Source organism: Myripristis murdjan, chromosome 20 (assembly GCF_902150065.1).
Source record: "Myripristis murdjan chromosome 20, fMyrMur1.1, whole genome shotgun sequence".
Classification (NCBI taxonomy): Eukaryota; Metazoa; Chordata; class Actinopteri; order Holocentriformes; family Holocentridae; genus Myripristis; species Myripristis murdjan.
Genome location: NC_043999.1, coordinates 3,152,098 through 3,173,310, shown reverse-complemented (window position 1 = coordinate 3,173,310; position 21,213 = coordinate 3,152,098). Strand labels below are relative to the sequence as shown.

At 45.0% G+C, this 21,213-nt stretch overlaps 1 protein-coding gene and 1 long non-coding RNA gene across 2 annotated transcripts; both read right to left on the bottom strand.

Moving 5' to 3' along the window:
- Nucleotides 1–1,777: 1,777 nt before the first annotated feature.
- On the bottom strand, nucleotides 1,778–3,196 carry LOC115379184 (NACHT, LRR and PYD domains-containing protein 1b allele 3-like). Its single transcript, XM_030079904.1, has one exon. It carries the CDS (start codon nucleotides 3,194–3,196, stop codon nucleotides 2,006–2,008), a length of 1,191 nt encoding a protein of 396 aa, XP_029935764.1. The 3' UTR covers nucleotides 1,778–2,005.
- A 7-nt stretch (nucleotides 3,197–3,203) lies between these two features.
- On the bottom strand, nucleotides 3,204–20,043 carry LOC115378539 (uncharacterized). The gene is made up of 3 exons (XR_003930133.1): nucleotides 20,016–20,043; nucleotides 8,052–8,095; nucleotides 3,204–3,384 (listed from the first exon to the last, which is right to left on the bottom strand). It is a non-coding gene; the product is annotated as an uncharacterized LOC115378539 (long non-coding RNA).
- Nucleotides 20,044–21,213: the final 1,170 nt, after the last annotated feature.

The window sequence follows — 21,213 nt, the reverse complement described above, 5'->3', positions numbered from 1 at the left end:
ACGTGAACTGTCTAAACATGTAAATAATGACGTCGACTCACAGATCTGCTCTACATGCTGTTCTGTATTGTCTCTTCAAAATATCAGTTACAGTTATTTCATTAAACAAGGAAACATGAAAATGAATTTTCATTGTCTAGGATTGTTGAGGAACATAAAGGAGCAGTTCACCCCAATTAAAGGGAAGATTTTGTCATTTCCTCCCTTCATGCCACTGGAAACTACCCAGAAACTCCCAAGACAACCAAAGCCACAGCGAGCCAAACCCGAAGCTGCATCTCAGCCTTTTGTTGAGCTGTTTACGGCTCCAGTGTTTGTCCTGTTCCTCCAAACAGCTCAGGCAGCAGAACTCAGGCTCTTTGTGCTCAAGTGACGGCACTGTGGCTCAGAAACAGCCAAAATGTGCCGGATCACCTCCGACATTTTCCTCGGTGACATTTTTGTTCATCAGAGTCCTCATTTTTCACAATGTTCAGTGCAGTTTTGACTCATGGAGGAGATAATCGTTTTATTGTCATTTTAGGGTGAACCATTCCTTTAACGTCTGGACAGAAATGGAAACTGTCAGACGTTCAACACGATACAGTCACCAAAATGACTGGACAGGCAGTGCAAACTGCAGGAATCCTTCATGAAATCTGTGAAATGACAGCAAGGTTTGCAAAAATGCAAACAAGTGTGTTTCAGGACTGGACAAGTGCACATCCTTTGTCAAATTCACAACATTTTCAGATCTGTAAATTATCAAATTAATTTCCAACAACTTAACAGGGTTTCCAGCACTCTGCAGAGGCCCTATGTATAAAAGTGCACTTAAGAAATACATCATTACATATTATAAAACACATGTTGATTGTAAAAGATATGTTGAAGTGCAATTAAGAAATACATCATTACATATCACGAAACATATGTTGAAGTGCAACATCAAACAGTTTACTGTAAAAAAAAAAAAAAAAAAAAGGCATTATTCTAACATCTGGGCGACTAGAAACAGCTGGCTTAAAATGACATCTTTTCTTAGGTAACAGCCCTGACAATAATACAAAAAATAAGAAAATATTAACCTGAAAAATGCTGATAAAAATATAACACAAAGGTTTGCAGAAAAGAAAAACTCAGTAACTCAAATGATTAAAAAAAATACAACAGAGTGCATATGTATTTCAGCAAGAGTAAGAAGCGTGCAAAATGACACAGCATCAAGTGTGTGTAGCAGTGCAGGACGTCCTTTAGGCTCTGACACAGCGCTGACTTGGCCAGAGGGAGGCGCTGTGCAAAACTGTATACGACAAAACTGTCCCGGTTACTGGCAACTGATCACTGATTAAAAAGAAAGACCTGACCAGTGAGACTGTGGTGACGTCCCTCTGAATTTTCTCTCAAGATGCCCAAAAGTAAAAAAAAAAAAAAACAAAAAACAAAAAACATCTTTCCACACTGTACACAAGTGTCACACACACTCTGATGTGTTTACACATTTATGGCACAATAACAGTAAATTCTGTGTATTGATAAATGTCTGTATCAACAAGCTCTGAAGCTTCCCTGAGGCGACGTCACGCTTTGGGTGAAACATTCAAAGGAAGGCACCATTTCATCAAGTTTACAAAACCTATGGATTATGACGTGTGACATTAACATGACATTTCTGGTATCCTGAGTTTTTAAAATGTTTTTTTCCTCAATTTTTTTACAGTCCACAGGCAGGACACAAGAACCCAAATTATGAGCCAAGGTTGGGACCACTGTGAGTTCACAAGCGTTTACTCTATGAGAAATCAAGGTGCTTTGGACAGACACGCTCACAAGCTGAATATCTGAGGGGAGAAGTGCTGACAGTAGTTTGGGTGCTGAGGAACACCGACACCTCGTCCCATTTTTATTCTTTGGTCAATCTAAATTTTATGGTCATTAGGATATGTTCACATTATGGCCATTGAGTTTAAATGGTCAGTTCTTCATTTATCATTTTATCTTCATCACAATTTGGTTAGTTGTGTTTTCACATCAACCCAAGGGTTTTAGAGAGGTACTGGTTTTCCTCACAGAGAAATGTGATCATCTCTGAACGAGCAGCTTCTCCTTTGTTCCTCACCGTGTCGAAGACAAAACGAGCCTTGTCTGCTCTGTTCTGCATCCCATGTGCTTCCTCCTTCTCAGAGTCATTTATCACCCGTTTCTCTAAAAGCCTGTCCAACAGACTTTGGAGCACAGGTCCTGATACTCTGTCGATGAAGGCTTTCCGGATAGAGAACAAATGTTTGTCGGCACTCTGACCCTGGGGCTTCCTTATGGCAGCTGATGGAAGATCAACTCGCCCTTCCCATACACAGAGGGAGCTGTTACTGTCTGTGAGAGACAGATGAACATTTCTCCTGATTTGTCCTAAAGTCACTTTAAAATGACACAAATAGTTATCGATTTTGTTGTCAAATTCTGCCTTCTTTGGCTGTATAAAAACTGATTCATCCTCAGGAGACGTGGACAGCGTGTACTCCTGATTTGGCTGGAGTTTACAGTGAGGTGGTGTCTCTATGTACGTCTCATCTGCATTTCTTTTCTTCCTTTGGTTCTGAACGTCACTGATCACAACGTTTCCAGGCAGCAACAACACATAAAGGGGAGATGTAGGATCAGGATCAACTGGAGGAGTGTAGAACAGCAGCACCACCGCCCTGATCGGATAACGGGGCAAGATTTTATTCTTGACGAGACCAAACCAAGAAAATCCAGTGATGTTGATAACAACATGAGTTTCTGTTATCTCATGTGGAAGGATGAAATCAGTGCCCTCGTCAGTCACATGAGCCACTGACAAGAACAGACATGCACCTGTAGATCTGATCTCACAATGTGGGAGATGAAGCTGGCAGACAGACTGCTGCTGGCATCTGATGTCAAACAGTGGTCCTGCAGGCTTCTTGTGATGCTGGGTGAGCAGCCTCTGGTCCCAGTGGACGATCCTGTAAGTCACATCCCCTTCTCCCTCCATGTTAAACACCAGGCCTGTCACACTGCACTGGTACAGGCCTGGACTGGTGCACTGGAACCTGTAGATTTCACTGTTTTCATCATCAGAGATCTCAGGCGTGAACCACTTAAAGCTGTGCTGTGACGTGACAGCAGGTAAACTCTGAGATCGCTTTTGTTGTGTACGTTCCTTGCTCTTCGCGGTGAAACTCAGTGATGCCATGTTGCGAGAGCGAGGCAAGGCAGCAACAGTCGAGGTTTGATGCGTGGCAGAGCTGTGAGAGGGCGGAGGTATCCAGGATGTCTCCAGGCCGCCTGTGGAGGTTCCTGCAGATGTGGAGGTTCCTGCAGATGTTGCTCTGGGCAGGTTCTCTGTCACCATGGATGACATTTCTCCAGTTTGATGAACATCTATATTGAAGTATGAAAGAATGAGGGGAATGAAGAATTAAAGTTCTCCATAAATGCATTAAGTCATACAATATAATTCAAGTTTATTAAACTGAGCAAAATACAATTATAGAACATAGGTGCTCAACAACAACAGCTATAATAATAATAATTTATATGGCACCTAGAGAAAAAAAAAGTCGGTTTACACAGCTTCACAAGGTGCCCTCACTTTGGAAGGATTCCATTATTGTTCCAGTTCCCAAATCTGCATCCCCCAAATCACTAAATGATTTTTAGACCTGTGGCATTAACTTCTCTTGTTATGAAGTCATTTGAGAAAATTGTCAAGGAAACACTTCTGACCCGTGTTCAAGATCACCTGGACCCACTGCAGTTCGCTTACAGGTCAGGCAGAGGTGTCGAAGATGCATTAGCCGCCCTTTTAAATCTTGTCTTGACTCATCTTGAGGGAGCCAAGACTTTTTACAGCCACACATTTTAGCAGAAAGATTAAGGGACTTCCACAGCATCGATCCTGGTCTAATAGCCTGGCTAATGGACTTTTTAACAGAAAGACCACAACGTGTGAGGGTCAATGATGTTTTGTCAGACACCCTCGTCTCCTCCACCGGATCACCTCAGGGCTGCGTCCTTTCACCTTTACTGTTTGTTTTGTACACAAACGAGTGCCGGAGCCAACATGTGGGGCGTCACATCTTCAAATTTGCAGATGACTCAGTAATCGTGTTGTTGCTGGGCAGTGACGACCCTGATCTTGGCCCCGTAGTGAAGGAATTCACAGACTGCTGTTCCTCATCCTTTATGTGCATCAATGTGTCAAAGACTAAAGAAATGTTGATAGACTTTCGCAAACATCTGTCAGTCACCTCTCCTCTTGTCATTGAGGATCAAGCCGTCGAGCGGGTCCATAATTATAAATATCTTGGCACTAACATTGATGACAAGCTGTCTTTTGATTTCCATGTTGAGGCTGTTTGCAAGAAGGCACATCAACGCATGTATTTTTATAGGAAACTGCAGAGTTTTAATGTTGACAGCACTTTTATGAAAATGTTTTATTCTTGTTTTACTGAATCTGTTCTGACCTTTTCTTTTATTTGCTGGTTCGGCTTACTTTCCCTCAAAAACAAAAACAGATTTCAGGGCATAGTGAGAGTATGCAGCAAAATTGCAGGCATTAACCTTAATGATATTTCTGATGTGTACAAGCTCAGAACCCTAAGTAAGGCCCGCTCACTCCTCACTGAGCAGAGCCACTCCTTGGTTGGTGAGTTTGTGTTGCTCCCGTCAGGCTGCAGGTACATCCTGCCAAGACGCAGGACAAATAGATTAAAGTATTCTTTTGTCCCTGCTGCCACAGGTCCTCTAAACAAGTGATTGATCAATCTGTTTGTTCTATTTATTGTTGTCTTCTGTGTCATATGTGGTTGTTACTCTGTGATCGTTGTTGGAGCGATTTGCCCCACGGGAACAATAAAGACTCCTTGAACCTTGAACCTTGAACCAATGGGAGATAAAAAAAAAAAATAAAAATAAAAATAGATAAAACTAAGGACATAGAATCACTTCATATGTAAAAGAACAGAATAAAAAAACAGTTAAAAGCGATGTTGAATACAGGGCTGATAGCATTCTGGTGCTGTGCTGGATCTCCGGCGTACCGGTGTGACTGTGAGAAAAAAAAAAAGGGGGTTCGCCCAGATTTATCTGACAGACAACATGGGTGTTGACAATCAGGCGCTCCATGTGCCGTCAAAAGTGAGCCTCGTTAGCCTGCAGCGGGCATCACCAAATGGCGGACGGCGGTCCGGGCACGGACCCAGTGACGGTTCTGTCCAGACCCGTGACAATTCTAATATTATTAAATATTAAATTAAATGTTAAATATTATTGTTAAATAAATCATTTGTTGTTATTTTTTCTCTGACCGTAGTGGCCACAGACTGCATGCACAGCTAATCTAGCTAACGGGGCTTCCACATAGCGCACGCACGGCGCAGACCTCGGCCGGTGCAGCCATTCATTGTGTATGTGATCGCAGGGCGCGAGGGCGCAACGGTCTGCACCGAGCTGAGCGCAGCACGAGGCTGGCGCTGGTAGTAGCATGGAAGGGTGCAAGGGAGTCATTTCGCCTAGGGAGTCCCCACTGACCAGGTGTGTTTAAAAACTGGCAGAGAAATATGATGTTTTTGCTTTTTTTTTTTTAATTTTTGTGCAATCAAAGATCAATACTGTTGTAAACTGGAGCAAAGGATTTACTACAGGCAGGAGGTGTACGTATTTAGAAATCTAGATGACTGGCATCATGAAATATGCACTACTGTTGCAAAGACAATGCAGTACAGCCGTACATTTATCACGCACGCTGCTCTGCGCCCGTCTGCGCCGTACCCAGCACAGAGTGCGGCCCAAACCACACACTATGTGAAAGCTGACAGGAGCGTCATCAATAGCCAAGCCAATCAAATCGATTGTTTACCTTCCAGCACCAGAGAGTAGTGGAAGAGAGGAGATGAGACGAGAAAATGGCTTGCTCCAAAATGAGAAGTGAAAAACGAACTTTTAAAGATGAATGGACAGACCAATACATGTTCATTCTGCCTGCATCCACTTCTAAACCACTGTGTCTCATATGATGTGAATCAATAACACTAGTCAACAACAAATTTATTGTTGAAGTTTTTTGAGCTGATTTAGGATAATTTTGGTGTGCTGAATCCAAAAATCACATTGGTTTTGCTCAATCAGGTCAACTTTCTGAAGTATGCTACATATTGGCTTTTTAACATTTTTGCTTACATTTATGGGCATTTTCACATCATATGATACAAAATTCTTTCATATTTCTTGCAATAAACAAATTCTGAAGATTTTACTTTTTCCACAAGCTTGGAGTGCCACAGTATGAACTCAAAGATTGGAGACTTTTCATTGACAGCAGCAAGTGATCGCTGAAATGTGTTCTGCTTCACAACGGCAACCAGTTTGCCTTTGTACCCCTTGCTCACTCAACTACACTGAAAGAGAAGTATGAAGCGGTGAAGTATGTGCTGGAGAAATTTTGTTATGATCAGCATGAGTGGCTTATTTGTGTTGACCTGAAGATGGTAAATTTTTTGTTGGGGCAACAGTCCGGCTTCACCAAGTACCCATGCTTTCTGTGTATGTGGGATAGTAGGGACACTGCTCAGCATTACACAAAGAAGGACTGGCCGGTGCGGCAGGAACTGGTGCCTTGCAGAGCAAAGAATGTCATCAACATTCCTCTGGTAGACAGAGACAAGATTCTCTTCCCACCACTGCACATAAAGCTCGGCTTGATCAAACAGTTCACCAAAGCTCTAGATAAGGATGGTAGCTGCTTCGCCTACTTGTGCCATGCTTTTCCAGGATTAACCATAGAGAAGTTGAAAGCTGGCATCTTTGATGGTCCTCAAATCCGTCAGCTCATCAGAGATCCTCAGTTTGAAAACTCAATGAACGAAGTGGAACTGGAAGCATGGAAGACTTTTGTTCTGGTCGTGAAGAACCTTCTTGGCAACAACAAGGCCAGGAACTATGCAGACCTTGTCACCAATATGCTGACTGCTTTCAGAAACCTTGGATGCAACATGAGCATCAAAATGCATTACTTATTCTCACATATGGATCGGTTTCCTGAGAATCTGGGATCAATGAGTGATGAGCAGGGAGAGAGATTCCATCAGGACATAAAAGAGATGGAGGCCAGGTGTCATGGATGCTGGGATGCAGTCATGATGGCTGATTACTGCTGGACTCTGAAGAGAGACATCCCTGCTGCTGAGCATTCGAGGGGTTCGAAGAAACAAAAGTTCATGCCCTGAATTTTGCACAATGACGACTTAATGTTCAATTTACATGTACTTACCTTTATCAATGTCTATTATTCAATTTACAGGAATTAAAGTTTGTAACACTTAATAAATACATCCTGTTAGAAAATGTTTTTTTTCTCTTAAAACCTATTTTGGGTGAGAACCATATAAAAAATCAACTGATAAAGTCACAAAAATGTAATCAATTTCGTGAGAAGATCAAATTTTTCAAAATCAAATTAGCAAAAAAACCTGACCTGATTGAGAAAAATAGATATCATTTTTGGATTTAGTGGTGCAAAATGGTCCTAATTCAGTTGAAAAAACCTAGACAACTTGCAAAAAAAATTTTTTTGTAACCCAGCGTAATCAATAATGTAAAATTTAGACATTGCAAGACTCGGACCTTTGCTGGGAGAAAATTTTAGTAACTGGACCTCTTTCAGTTTTATCTGAATACCCCTGGCCTACAGTGACGCACTGCAACCCACAGGACAGACTGCAGGCTCATGAAGCCCGGAGAAGACAGCCAACATGTCGATAAGGGCGTGAAGAAGAAATGGAGCTGGGCTTGGACAGAGGAGAGTGGGAGCAATGTGGCAATAGATAGTGACAAGATAGTTAATAGGGTTATTTTTCATAATGTATATATGTTATATGATGAAATTTGCCGCATACATATATACATATTCCCCCGGGAACGGAAAAAAGTTCAGGCACAGGATTTTTTTTCCACTATCAGCCCTGGTGTGTGTGTGTGTGTGTGTGTGTGTGTGTGTGTGTGTGTGTGTGTGTGTGTGTGCTTGCTCATACTGTCTCAGTACTCACATCCTCTAAGGCCTCCAGCTGGAATCCAATCTACATGTTCCAGCCTGTAGGGATGAACACAAAACCATCATCCTCTTCATCATCATCATCATCATCTGCAGGTCAACTCGAGCACATGATCCCAACACACTGGCTGCTCTGATTGGCTGATCTCTCTCTGTCTTTCTGTCCAGTCCTGAGGCCACTGAGCACTTTGGAGATTTCCCAGGAAATGCTGCCTGCACTGACTGTGTCCAGAACAAGAACCAAGCAACCAAGCTGCTCAGCCTGGACTGACTCCACCCCTCTACTGACCTCAGAGGACTGACTCCACCCCTCTACTGACCTCAGAGGACTGACTCCACCTCTCTAGGACTGACTCCACCCCTCTACTGACCTCAAGACTGACTCCACCCCTCTGCTGACCTCAGAGGACTGACTCCACCCCTCGACTGACCTGAGAGGACTGACTCCACCCCTCTGCTGACCTCAGAGGACTGACTCCACCCCACTGCTGACCTCAGAGGACTTCCTCCACCCCTCTACTGACCTGAGAGGTCTGATTCCACCCCTCTACTGACCTGAGAGGACTGATTCCACCCCTCTACTGACCTGAGAGGATTGACTCCACCCCTCTACTGACATGAGAGGACTGACTCCACCCCTCTGCTGACCTCAGAGGACTGACTCCACCCCTCTACTGACCTCAGAGGACTGACTCCACCCCTCTACTGACCCGAGAGTCTTCAGGCTGCAGTGTGGACTCTCCACCAGAGCAGACAGCAGCTTCACTCCTGAATCCTGCAGCTGGTTCTTACTCAGGTCCAGCTCTGTCAGATGGGGGTTGGATTTCAGAGCCGAGGCCAGAGAAGCACAGCTACTCTCTGTCAAGCTGCAGCCACTCAGTCTGAATGAAGAATAAAAAATACAACTATAAGACAAGAAGAGAGCAGATCTGTGGCAGGCCTCCCTCACAGAGCTGCGTCTGACTGGCTGCTTGTCTCTGAAGAGCAGCAGCCTGACAGGTGAAGCTCAAACCACTTCCTGTCTTTTAGGAATGGAATGAGTCTCGTGCTGTATCATCATGCAAGCATGGGCTCAACATTTTCCTCCAGTCAGGGTGCTGCATAACAGATTCAAACTTCCTGTCAGTCATTTCTACCTCAGCATCTAGTTATTATTATGGATTTGCCATGTTTTCTAGCAGCCTGCTCACACTGATACAGGTATTCATTTTGTAAGAAAGTGAAAATACTTAACAATAATAGGCTAATTATTCCTAAATAAATGAATATGTTGTTATTTGAAAGTCTGGTCCCCACAGTGTCTGCTTAAAAACATTCTGGCCTTTGGACAAATGGAGTTGATGAGTCCTGGTGTGTTTGATTTTCTTCCACACATCACAGCAGAGATCTGGAACCGACAACTCAGCAGCTCTTTTTGATAGAAGTCATGTGGCTCCTGACAGAAATCGAGTTTCAAACACAAAATCACTCTAATCTAAACTAAGGTTTCTCTCTCTCTCTCTCTCTCTCTCTCTCTCTCTCTCTCTCTCAGTATGGGCTGATGCTCATGGTCTGTATAATCACCTGTTGGTTCAGATGTATATTTTGGTAGAAGTTGATGCTGTTTATGATTGTGGAGATTTGAATAGTCTAATAGGGCACTTGGGGCGGTACGGTGGTGCAGTAGTTAGCACTTTCGTCTCACAGTGAGAAGGTCCTGGGTTCGATTCCCACCCAAGGTCCTTTCTGTGTGGAGTTTGCATGTTCTCCCTGTGTCTGCGTGGGTTTCCTCCCACCGTCCAAAGACATGCAGGTTAGGTGAACTGGAGAAGCTAAATTGCCCCTAGGTATGAATGTGTGTGTAAATGTCAGTGTTTGTCTGTCTGCCCTGCGATGGACTGGCGACCTGTCCAGGGTGTTTCACTGCCTTTGCCCTATGAGCGCTGGGATTGGCTCCAGCAACCCCCCCGCGACCCTAGTGAGGATAAGCGGTTTAGAAGATGAATGAATGAATGAATAATAGGGCACTTGGAAGACTGTATTAGTGAGACTGATACGAATGTTCCAGCCAGAGTCTGTTTGATAAATGTTGTAAATAAACAGTGAAATGTTGATAGAGTTTCTAAAAGACTCCAGATGTTGTGTGTTGAATGGACGGATACCTGGGAAGGATAATTTTATTCAGTATCTGTAAAAGGGAAGGCTGTTCTAGATTATATAATTACTCCCCACAATTGTTTAAGAACTTGCACTAAGTTGAACATTCACAGCCTAATGAGTTCATTGAGAAGATCAGCTGTTTAAACCTGATAGGTGATCGGTGTAAAGGACCTGATCACTCAATGATAGTCCTGAGTTTTCAAGCAGGTGGGGGCTCCGCTGTTGATTATATGGCTTCAGATAATACTCAATCTAGACAATACCCTCAGAAGAATATTAAAATGGTCTCTCCTCATTTTCTTTCCTCCAGTGAGTGCCAAATTATGCTTACTGAATTCTTAGATAAGCTCTCTCAAGTACAACATCAAAAAGACATTGATAAATGGTATGGTGAGTTCTGTAAATATTTCTGTAAGGTGGCCAAAGTCCGTAGACATCCACATTCCATTAGGACAGGTGGATTCTCTAGAAAACCTAAACCTTACTGGAATGGAGAGTTGAATGTACTGTGGAAGGAGATGAGGATGGCAGAGAAATCATTTTTAAAGTGTGATGGTAATGATATGAGGAGGCAACAGCTAAAGAATGAATTTAAGGTCAAACAACAGAATTCTGACAGAAAACTGAGAGCTTGTAAAAGAAAATATGAGAGGGGTCAGGCATTAAAAATAGAGCATCTGCAAACTAATAACCCTCAGTTGTTTTAGAATTTAATAAATAATTTGGGCCCAAAAAAAGTTAAACCTATCCCTATGGAAGTGGTATTGGAACATGGATCTTCTGTTTTTGCTGAGGACAATCTTTTGAAAAAATGGGAAACAGACTTTGGTTCTTTATTTTCTGGAGGTTCCTGCTCTGCTGAGTGGGATAACTATTTTCTTGCAAGGATATTTGATCTTTAAAATGTTATGGAGGCTAATATGCAGCAGGGTTCTTATTTCTTTAATCAGTACCTAAATGCTAGTATTACTGAAGGGGAGGTTAAAAAGGCAATTGACACACTTAAACTAAGAAAAGCTACTGGCATTGATAACCTGCCTAACGACCTGCCAACCAGCGCAGAGTCATGCGTCGAAGTACGCATGCGTCGGCGTCTGCAGCTGTCAGTCAGTGCTCTCCCTAAAACCGTGACTTTCAACCATTTATATTACATTTTAGCGTTTTTCTTTCTATTATCTGTTGGTCCTTGACTACTCTCACATCAACTCCTTGGCCGGATTTTATCTTTCCATTCTCTGGATATGTGTTACTAGTGTTATATCAGTACAACACTACCCCGGCCTTCGTTGACAGCGTGGGAAAATTCAACTGAGCAACCGCATAGCTGCCACCAGCCGTGGATTTTACGGGATCTTAAACTGCTCTTTCTACCCCCGAAGCCTGATCTTCGCACCGGGCCCACTTCTGGGCCCGTGCCGGTAAGTCCCACTCCTTGACGCTCCATGACGCTCTGCTCTAACCTTTTTGTGGACCACCGCATGTAACACCACCTTAACGTTGTGGGCTCCGTTGTGGAGCCCCTCCGTGTAAGTGCCCGTGCCCTCCCTGCTAGCGACTGATACGATCAAATATTTAAGTGATCATAAAATTGTGCACCCTAGCCCGTGTACTGGCCTCCTCTCCTTCCTCCTCCCCCAGGTACCACACACCCATACATCATGGCTCCTCTTACCTCCCCCTCCGGCTGTACCAGCTGCTCCCGCCTCGCCGAGAAGATCACAGAGCTGGAGGGACGTATATCCACTTTATATCAACTCCGTGACGCCGAGGCGCTAATGGACACCATCACCCTTAACCCTCCACAAACTGACTCCCTCTGTGCTCCTGGCTCTGTTGCTGCCCGTGATGCAGCTGTCTCCGGTCCTGTTGCTTCTCTCAAGGCCACTGAAGCTATTCCTCCACCTCCGCTGCCTGTTGCCGCCGCTGCTAACCCCCCATCTGACACTGCTTCTGATGGCACTTGGATTCGTCAGGGGGCCAGGCCGAGGGCCCTGGCCAGCTCCACTCCAGCGGGCCCTAAGCCCTGTGGCCGGGTCCCTACTTCCGGCAGCGAGGGCTCGCCCTCCCGCTCTCCTCATCGCAGCATTCAGCTGGCGAATAAGTTTGCACCCCTCGCTTTCCTTCCCGTTGATGGGGACCCCCAGGGCTCTCCTCCCTCCTCCCCACTGCCGTCCCAGGGGCACCAGGGCCCACCGTCATCCCTGAGGCACCCTGTAGCCATTCCTGAGCGCTCCACTCTCCGTAAGACTTTCCGCTCCATACCGTTGTTTACACCTGCACCACAGCGCGCTCGCCCCCGCCTGTCTGTCCGTTCCTCTCCAGCGACGCCGTCTCCTCCACCGACCACTCCCCCGACCTCATCCAGCCCAGAGAGCCCACAGTCAGCTTCCCCTCGCCCACTTTTTCCTCAAACTACTTTAATCATCGGGGACTCAACAACCAGACACATCCGTTTTGTTAATGCCGTAACACTTTGTTTCCCCGGAGCCACAGTCCCAGTTATCCTGGAAAAACTTCCAGATCTGCTCAACACATTGCCCTCCTCCATCCACAGAATTATTCTTCATGTCGGGATAAATGACACGTCCCTTCGACAATCCGAGGTGACCAAATCAGATTTCAGGAAACTTTTACAACTCCTAGCCAGCTTCGGGAAATCCATCTTCATCAGTGGACCGCTCTCTCCCTACGGTCGTGGGCAGGGAAAGTTCACTAGAGTCCTTCAGCTCCACACCTGGCTCCAGACCACCTGCAGGGCACTCAGTTTAGGCTTCATAGACAATTTCAACCTCTTCTGGAATCGTCAATACCTCCTCAAGCCCGACGGTATCCACCCAAACAAACTTGGCATCCACATGTTAAAATCCAACCTGCAGTACACTATCCAATCATACCCACGTGATTGACTGTTTACTCCTCACTCCCACTCACACACACAGGTTCCCCCCTCTTCTTCTTCTGCACCCTCTCAGTGTACAACTGCCGTCAACTCCCCCTACAGGCCCCTGCAGTCATTACACCCCTCTGCCACTGGCCTCCCTATTCAGACAATCATAACCGTCAGATCCCTCCGCCCTTATGTCACTTTAAAAGCAGCAAATAAAAACAACCTTTCTCACATAAAACTGAGTGCCCCTGCTTCTGCATCTCACAAGCCTGATAACACCAATGTCAAATTCGGTTTGCTCAACATCCACTCCCTCACAGGTAAAGGACATCTGATCCAGGCTCTCCTCAATGATCGCAAAATTGACTTTCTTTGCCTAAATGAGACCTGGCAAGTACCTGGTGACTTTTCCCTTCTCAATGACTCTACGCCTCCGGGATTTGTTTACACTTGCAAACCTCGTGGCTCGGGTCGCGGAGGGGGGCTCGCAATACTCTACTGCGAGAAGTGGAAGGTTCTCCCAGTTTCCGTGCCTCCCCTCTCCTCACTAGAATGCCTTGCCTGCCAAATATCTGGTCCCACTCCCACTATCATTGCCACAGTCTACCGTCCCCCCAAGCCTCATTGTGACTTTTTAAATGAATTCTCTGCCCTCCTCACCCACCTCTCCACTCTCTCACCCAATGTAATTCTGCTGGGGGATTTCAATATACACATGGACAATCCTGCTCTTCTCCTTACCATGGACTTCTCTTCATTACTTGACAGTTTTGGTTTCCATCAGTTTGCAGATTTCCCCACACACATCAAAGGTCACACACTGGACTGCTGTTGAACTCCATATTACAGACCATTTCCTACTCACATTTAATGTCACCCTCCGGCTCTCCATATTCAAACCACCCCGTGTCATCTCATACCGCAACATTAAGGACATTAACCTGGACTCCCTCTCTTCCTACATTGCCACCTTGACTCCGGACTCCTCTTCCACTCCCGATGAGCTTGTCATCCAGTACAATAATGGCCTCACAAATATTCTCAATTCACTCGCTCCTGTCAAGTCCCGCTCCGTCTACTTTACTCGGTCCGCCCCCTGGTTCTCCCCTGCTCTCCGCTCCATGAAATCCAAAAATCGACAGCTTGAAAGACTTTACAGGAAAACTGGTCTCACCATCCATAAAGACATCTACATAGCTCAACTATCTCTCTATAAGGACTCCATCTCTCAAGCTAAATCGCAATACTACTCTGGACTTATCTGCTCTAATGCTGGCAATACCAAGACTCTCTTTTCTGTATTTAACCGCATCATTCAACCCCCTGACTCCCTCCCCACCCATCTGTACTCCTCAGACACCTGCAACTCTCTTCTTCTATTTTTCAACGACAAAGTCAATAAAATCCACCAGCACCTGGGCTCCACTTCTTCTCCCCTCCCCTCTTCTGATTTCCCCCCGTTCTGTCAAGCCCTTTCCACCTTTGAACTCCCTCATTCCTCAATTATCTCTGACCTCATCAGTAAGTCCAAGCCCTCTTCCTGTCAATTAGATCCCCTCCCCACAGTCCTGGTCAAATCCTGTCTTCCCTCCTTGCTCCCTTTCATTTCAGCCATTATCCACTCTTCACTGTCCACTGGAATTGTTCCTGCTCCTTTTAAATCTGCAGCTGTCACTCCAATCCTGAAAAAACCTGGTTCAGACCCGTATGATTACAATAACCTCCGCCCCATTTCTCACCTCCCATTCATTTCCAAAATTCTTGAGAAAATTGTTGCCTCTCAACTTCACTCCCACCTCACCCAAAACAGTCTCTATGAACAATTCCAGTCCGGTTTCCGTCCCCGCCACAGCACTGAAACAGCCCTCATAAAAATCACCAATGACCTCCTCTTGGCAGCCGACTCCGGTTTTCTCTCCATCCTCATCCTCCTTGATCTGAGTGCAGCATTTGACACTATTTCTCACACCATCCTCCTCAATAGACTCTCCTCCATAGGCATCACTCACACCCCCCTGCTCTGGTTTCACTCTTACCTCACAGGCCGCACTCAGTTCATCCAACTTAAATCCTTCACTTCACAGCCCTCCCCCGTCACTTCAGGTGTGCCCCAGGGCTCTGTCCTGGGGCCTCTCCTTTTCATTATCTACCTCCTCCCACTCGGTAATATTTTCCGCAAATTTGGTATCCATTTTCACTGCTTCGCGGATGACACCCAGCTCTACCTATCCAGTAAACCCGACTCCTCTCTCCCACCCTCCTCCCTCACCTGCTGCCTCTCAGAAATTAAATCTTGGTTCTCCTCTAACTTCCTCAAACTCAACAGTGATAAAACAGAACTTCTCTTAGTCGGTACCAAATCCACCTTATCCAAAGTTAACAGTTTTTCCCTCACCATTGACAGCTCCACAGAGTCTGGGTGTCATCCTCGACAGCTCACTGTCTTTCCACTCTCACATCAAGACCATAACCCGCTCTGCCTTTTTTCACTTACGTAATATTAATCGTCTCCGCCCATCTCTCACCCCCCACTCCACTGCCATCCTGGTCCACAGCCTCGTCACCTCCCGTATTGACTATTGTAACTCACTCCTTTTTGGTGCCCCTCACAAATCCCTCCATAAGCTTCAACTGGTCCAGAACTCTGCAGCCCGTATCATTTCCAGAACCCCCTCCTTTCACCACATCACTCCCGTCCTCCAGCAGCTTCACTGGCTCCCCGTCAAATTCAGAATCAACTTTAAAATCCTTCTGTATACTTTCAAGGCCATCCACAACCTCGCCCCCCCCATCTGTCTGATCTCCTCCATATTAACACCCCCTCTCGCTGCCTCAGATCTTCCTCATCCCTCCACCTCTTTGTACCCACCTCCCGTCTCAGCACTATGGGGAGCAGAGCTTTCAGCCGCTCTGCTCCCCAACTCTGGAACTCACTTCCGCCAGAAATCCGAAACACTGACTCTCTTCCAGTGTTCAAATCCAGACTCAAAACACACCTGTTTAAGATAGCCTATTCTCTGGAACTATAACTACTTTGTTCCATTTCTCCATTTCTTTTTACCGTGTATGCCTTTAATCTGTTGTTTTATTGTACTTGTTTTTATTATTGTAAAGTGTCCTTGAGTGTCAGGAAAGGCGCTTATAAATAAAATGTATTATTATTATTATTACTGAAATTACCCTGCTTATTTCCAATTTTAGCTCATCTTTTTTTCTATCTGTTTGGAGTATAGCTTGGTCCCCTCTGTTTGATGTAAATCTATCGTAAAACCTATCCCTAAGTCTCAAAATAATGATCCTAGAGTTCCTCTGAACTATAGGGGGATAAGTCTTCTCAGTTGTGTCTACAGACTCTATTCTAGATGGTGTAGCTTCTGGATCAGCAGATGCTTCTGTAGGGAGTTGAAGGTGGAGCTAAAGTCCACAAAAAGGATGCTGGCGAAATTTCCTGGGGAGTCCAGGTGCTGGAGGAGGAGGTGCAGCAGGCAGGCTACAGCATCCTCTGTGCCCCTCTTTGCCTTGTAGGTGAATTGGAGAGGGTCCAGGTGTGGGGTGACAAGTGGAAGAATGATGTTCAGCAGCAGTTTCTCCAGGCACTTCATTACTATGGATGTTAGGGCTATGGGGCAGTAGTGGTTGAGTTCTGTGGGTCTGGGTTTTTTTGGTACTGGGATTATAATGGCGGTTTTCCATAGTGTGGGTATTGTGGCAGTCCGGTAGGATTGGCAGAAAAGTGAGTGCAGTATTGGAGAGAGCTCCCTGGCACAGGTCTTGAGCACCCTGGCTGTGATGTCATCAGGCCCTGGGGCTTTGCCAGGCTTGCAACGACTCAGATGGCGCCGTACCTCCTCTTCTGTTAAAGCACTGGCGGTTCTGGGGAGGGGCCAACAGGGGCCAGTGACCCCGTAACACTGAGTCTGGACCCCGCTGTGGCCCCCCCTCCGAACAAAGATTAGAAATTGTGATGAGGCTTTCACATAGTGCGCGGTTTGGGCCGCGCTCTGCGCTGTGTACGGCGCAGACTTGCACAGAGCAGCGTGCACACGTGTGCAGAGTAGGGCGCACGCACGCACGGCATGCACGTATGTGGCGCTGGTTGCTACGTGACCGAAACAGACGTTAGGAAGTAGTTTTCTGTTCTGGCGCACTTTTTCTCTGGTGGACAGCACAGCAGCTTCAGATGAACCATGTAAAGAGGCAAATACATTCTTTAATTTATGAATTAGCTGAACTAATGCTTCTAAATAAATTATGTTACATGAATGAAGGCTGTATTTTTTTCCTACCTGTTACCTGTTGTGTGTGTGACTTCATTGTCTTTGCAAGAGTAGTGCATATCTCATGATGTCAATCATCTAGATTTCTAAATATAAATGCAGACTGGTGCGCTCCGCAATCACATACACAATGAATGGCTGCGCCGGCCGAGGGTTGCGCCATGCTTGCGCTATGTGAAAGCCGCTTTCGAGCGTTGCACCGCTGGAAACGGGAGTCAGTTCTGTTGATCTACAGTGAAAACGGCGAGCTTGAAAAGTTACCAACCACCCGACAAGAGGCAAGATTTTAGAATCAGGAGTTTGTACTAAGTGAGGAGTTTGTCTGTACTAAGGTTAAACTGAAAAATATGATGTTTCCATTGTTTCTGTCTCTTATATTTGTGTCTCAAATGTGATATTTTGAACCATTCAATTTGGTTACAATGGGTAATCACTAGTTTTATTGAAGAAAAAAAAATCTGATATAATTTTGAATCTTTGTCTTTTTTGCCCCAAGGTTGAATGTGCCCCTTTGACAAAACCCCTGGCCCCAGCCAGGGCCCTTCAGTAAAATTGGTCTAGAACCGCCACTGTGTCAAAGGGGCCGGTTCTTCCGGGGCTGGTGGTGGGAGGGCTCTCAGCAAAGCCTGACACTGGGATGAGAAGTCCTGGTTGTCAAAACGGGTGTAGAATGTGTTCAGGTATTTGGTGAAGGTGTCTGGATCACTGACTGTACATGTGGATTTGGGCTTGCATCCTGTCAGGGTTTCCACCTTCTGGAAAGCTTGCTTAGTGTTCATATTACTGAATTCTGTTTCAAGTTTGTTTCTGTAGTCCAGTTTGGCTTTAAGAACCTTGTTCCTTATGTTCCTGATTATTGCCTTGAGGCTGGCCCAGTCTGCTTGAAGGATTTGTGTTTTTCCTTCAGGCTCTGTTTAAGTTGTGGAGTAATCCAGGGTTTTGAATTGGGATATATCTTTATTGTTTTGGTTGGAATTGTGGTACCTATGCAGAATTTGATGTAGTCTGTAATGACAGAAACCCTGTCATTCAGATCCCCATCAAGATGTCCCACATGGTACAGGCCAGGGAGCCCTGTAGTTGGGTAATGGCGTCCTCCGACCATCGGGGGGCGCTGTGGCACTGTGCTTTGTGGCATTTTAGCTCCTGTTTGTACAGCGGAAGTAAACAGATGACGCTGTGATCAGCAAGTCCGAGTGGAGGGTATGAACGGGCACAGAAAGTACTGGTGATGTTCCCGTAGCAGAAATCCTAGATGTTTCCCCTTCTTGTTGGAGTATCCACACATTGTTGAAGTGATGGTAACACACAGTCCAGTCTGCAACTGTTAAAGTCCCCCAGAATGAACAGCGGAGCACCGGGATACTTGGCTAACATAGCATTAGCATCCTCGGCTGTTAGCTCTGCTGCTATGTTGATGTTAGCACTGGGGGCTACATAGACGCAGTTGACCACAACAGTGGGGAATTCCCGGGGGAGATAGAAGGGACGGAGGGACAGGGTCACCAGCTCCAGGTTAGGTGTACACACTTTACGGTGCACTTTGATGTTATTACACCACCTGTCATTGATGTAAAGGCAGACCCCACCGCCTCGCGTTTTCCCCGAGTGCCTCGTCCTATCGGACCTGATGATGGTGAAGTTATAGAGGCTCACCTCAGAGTCGGATACCGACTCCTCCAGCCAGGTCTCAGAAAGAGCAATGATGCAGATGTCCCTGAAGGCCCTTTCAAAATGGCACCTTGCATGTAATAGATCCATCTTGTTACGGAGTGACCGAACATTGGACATGATGATGGTGGGGAGAGGTGATGAATGATTTGGTATTTTGATTTGAGATTTGAGATGAAGTAGCAGCTTGTGGCGTTAGACTGGCTGATTGCACGGTTGGCACTTTTCTATACGGAGATGATACAGTCCTCCTTGCAGAGACTGAAACTGATCTCCAAAATTTGTTGGATATCGTGTGCTGTTGGTGTAGTAAATGGAGACTAAAGATAAATAAAGATAAAACTCAGATTATGAATTTCAGGAAAAAGGGTGAGTTACACACTAAATTTAAGTTTCATTTTGGGCCAACACTTTTGTCATTTACTGAGTATTATCAATATTTAGGACTTACTCTAGATGCCCATCTTACTTTTGAAAGAAGAGTAAAAATCTTATCTGACTGTGCAGGTCGGGCTCTGGGTGCTGTCCTGAATAAGGTCAAGTTATGTAGAGATCTTGCTTATAAAACCTATATACAGCCATTTAAATCTTGTGTCTGTCCTATTTTAGACTACAGTGCAGGGGTTTGGGGTTACTGTAAGAAAACAAAATGTGATGCAGTTCAGAACAGAGCCATGCGATGTTTTCTTGGTTTACATAAAATGGCCCCCAAACTTGCTGTATGTGGTGATCTGGGTTGGGAGCCATGCCAAGTGCAGCACCAGGGTGACATGGTGCGACTGTGGAATAGATTAATTAACATGCCTGATAATAGACTTACAAAACAAATTTTCTTTTGGGATCGTTCAAATAACTGTTCTTGGACCAGAGTACTGGCCAAAATATTTGATGAGGCAGGTCTACAATACATATATAGAAATAAATTATCCTGCAGAGCTAGTCAAATTAAATCAATTTATGTCATCATTAAAAAGTGCAGTCTGACCTGAGAGTCTTCAGTCTGCAGTTTGGACTCTCCAGTCCAGCAGACAGCAGCTCCACTCCTGAATCCAGCAGGTGGTTCTCACTCAGGTCCAGCTCTGTCAGATGGGGGTTGGACTTCAGAGCCGAGGCCAGAGAAGCACAGCTGCTCTCTGTCAACCTGCAGTAACTCAATCTGAATAAAGAATAAAATATGTAGCTATAATTTCCAGTGTTTGGGATATTTATCAGTCAGAGATTTTTCAATAATACAATAATAATAATACTGATAATACTAATTTATATTTATGTTACACCTTTGAAGCAAAGTTCCAAAGTGCTTTGCAAAACCATCAGAGTAAGTGAAAAGATAAAGATTTGGGATATGGTAATATCTTATGGCATCAGTGTTGTCCTCTCCTGCTTTAAAAGGCTGCATTACAGTAAAGGGATGCAGTTTTCTCAACTTATTAGACGTCCTCGCTGCTCTGTTATTGGCCTCAGCCTGCTCGCTCATCATATCCATATTACTAATGACTGTTTAGCACTAATTTACACTTTCATGAAAGAACCAACCAGTCATCCTAACAATATCCTCACAATATGGATATCACAGTATTCAGTCAAAAACACGGTGACAGTCCACTGTGTTCATATGGCTCAGTCTTAGGGACTACAGACAGAAAATATCCTGAAATATACAAAATGTTCATTTGGCATGGTCGTCTGTCAGCCTGCAGAGTTTAAACAAAGTTTTGCATGGGAAGTAGGTGAGCTGTGAAAAAGTGTGTGAAGATGATCAAAATAATAATCAATGAAAAACAAGAGGTCCTAAAGGTTTAGTTGAGCTTCAGAACAGTTACAAGACAACAGTTACCATGAGGGAATGTGATCAGGATGGGAAAAGTTGGACATATCAACTCCATCCCATCATGCCTAATCTGTGAAAGATACCAGAATGCACTGATATGAACACATGGGATTTTTGTCCCTGATGATTCATTAAAGAAAATATTGGAATCCTTTGTGAATCCATAGTTGGACAAAGACCTGGATGATGGTGTCCTCTATACGCTCTGTGGAATTACCACAATAAATATCAGATTCCCACAGACAGAGGCCATTTGGACCCCTGCATGTTGAAATAATGTACAATATCATCACTCAAGTTCACAGTTTTTCATTTCAACACACAAAGATTGTGGGAAAATAGTTTGACAACA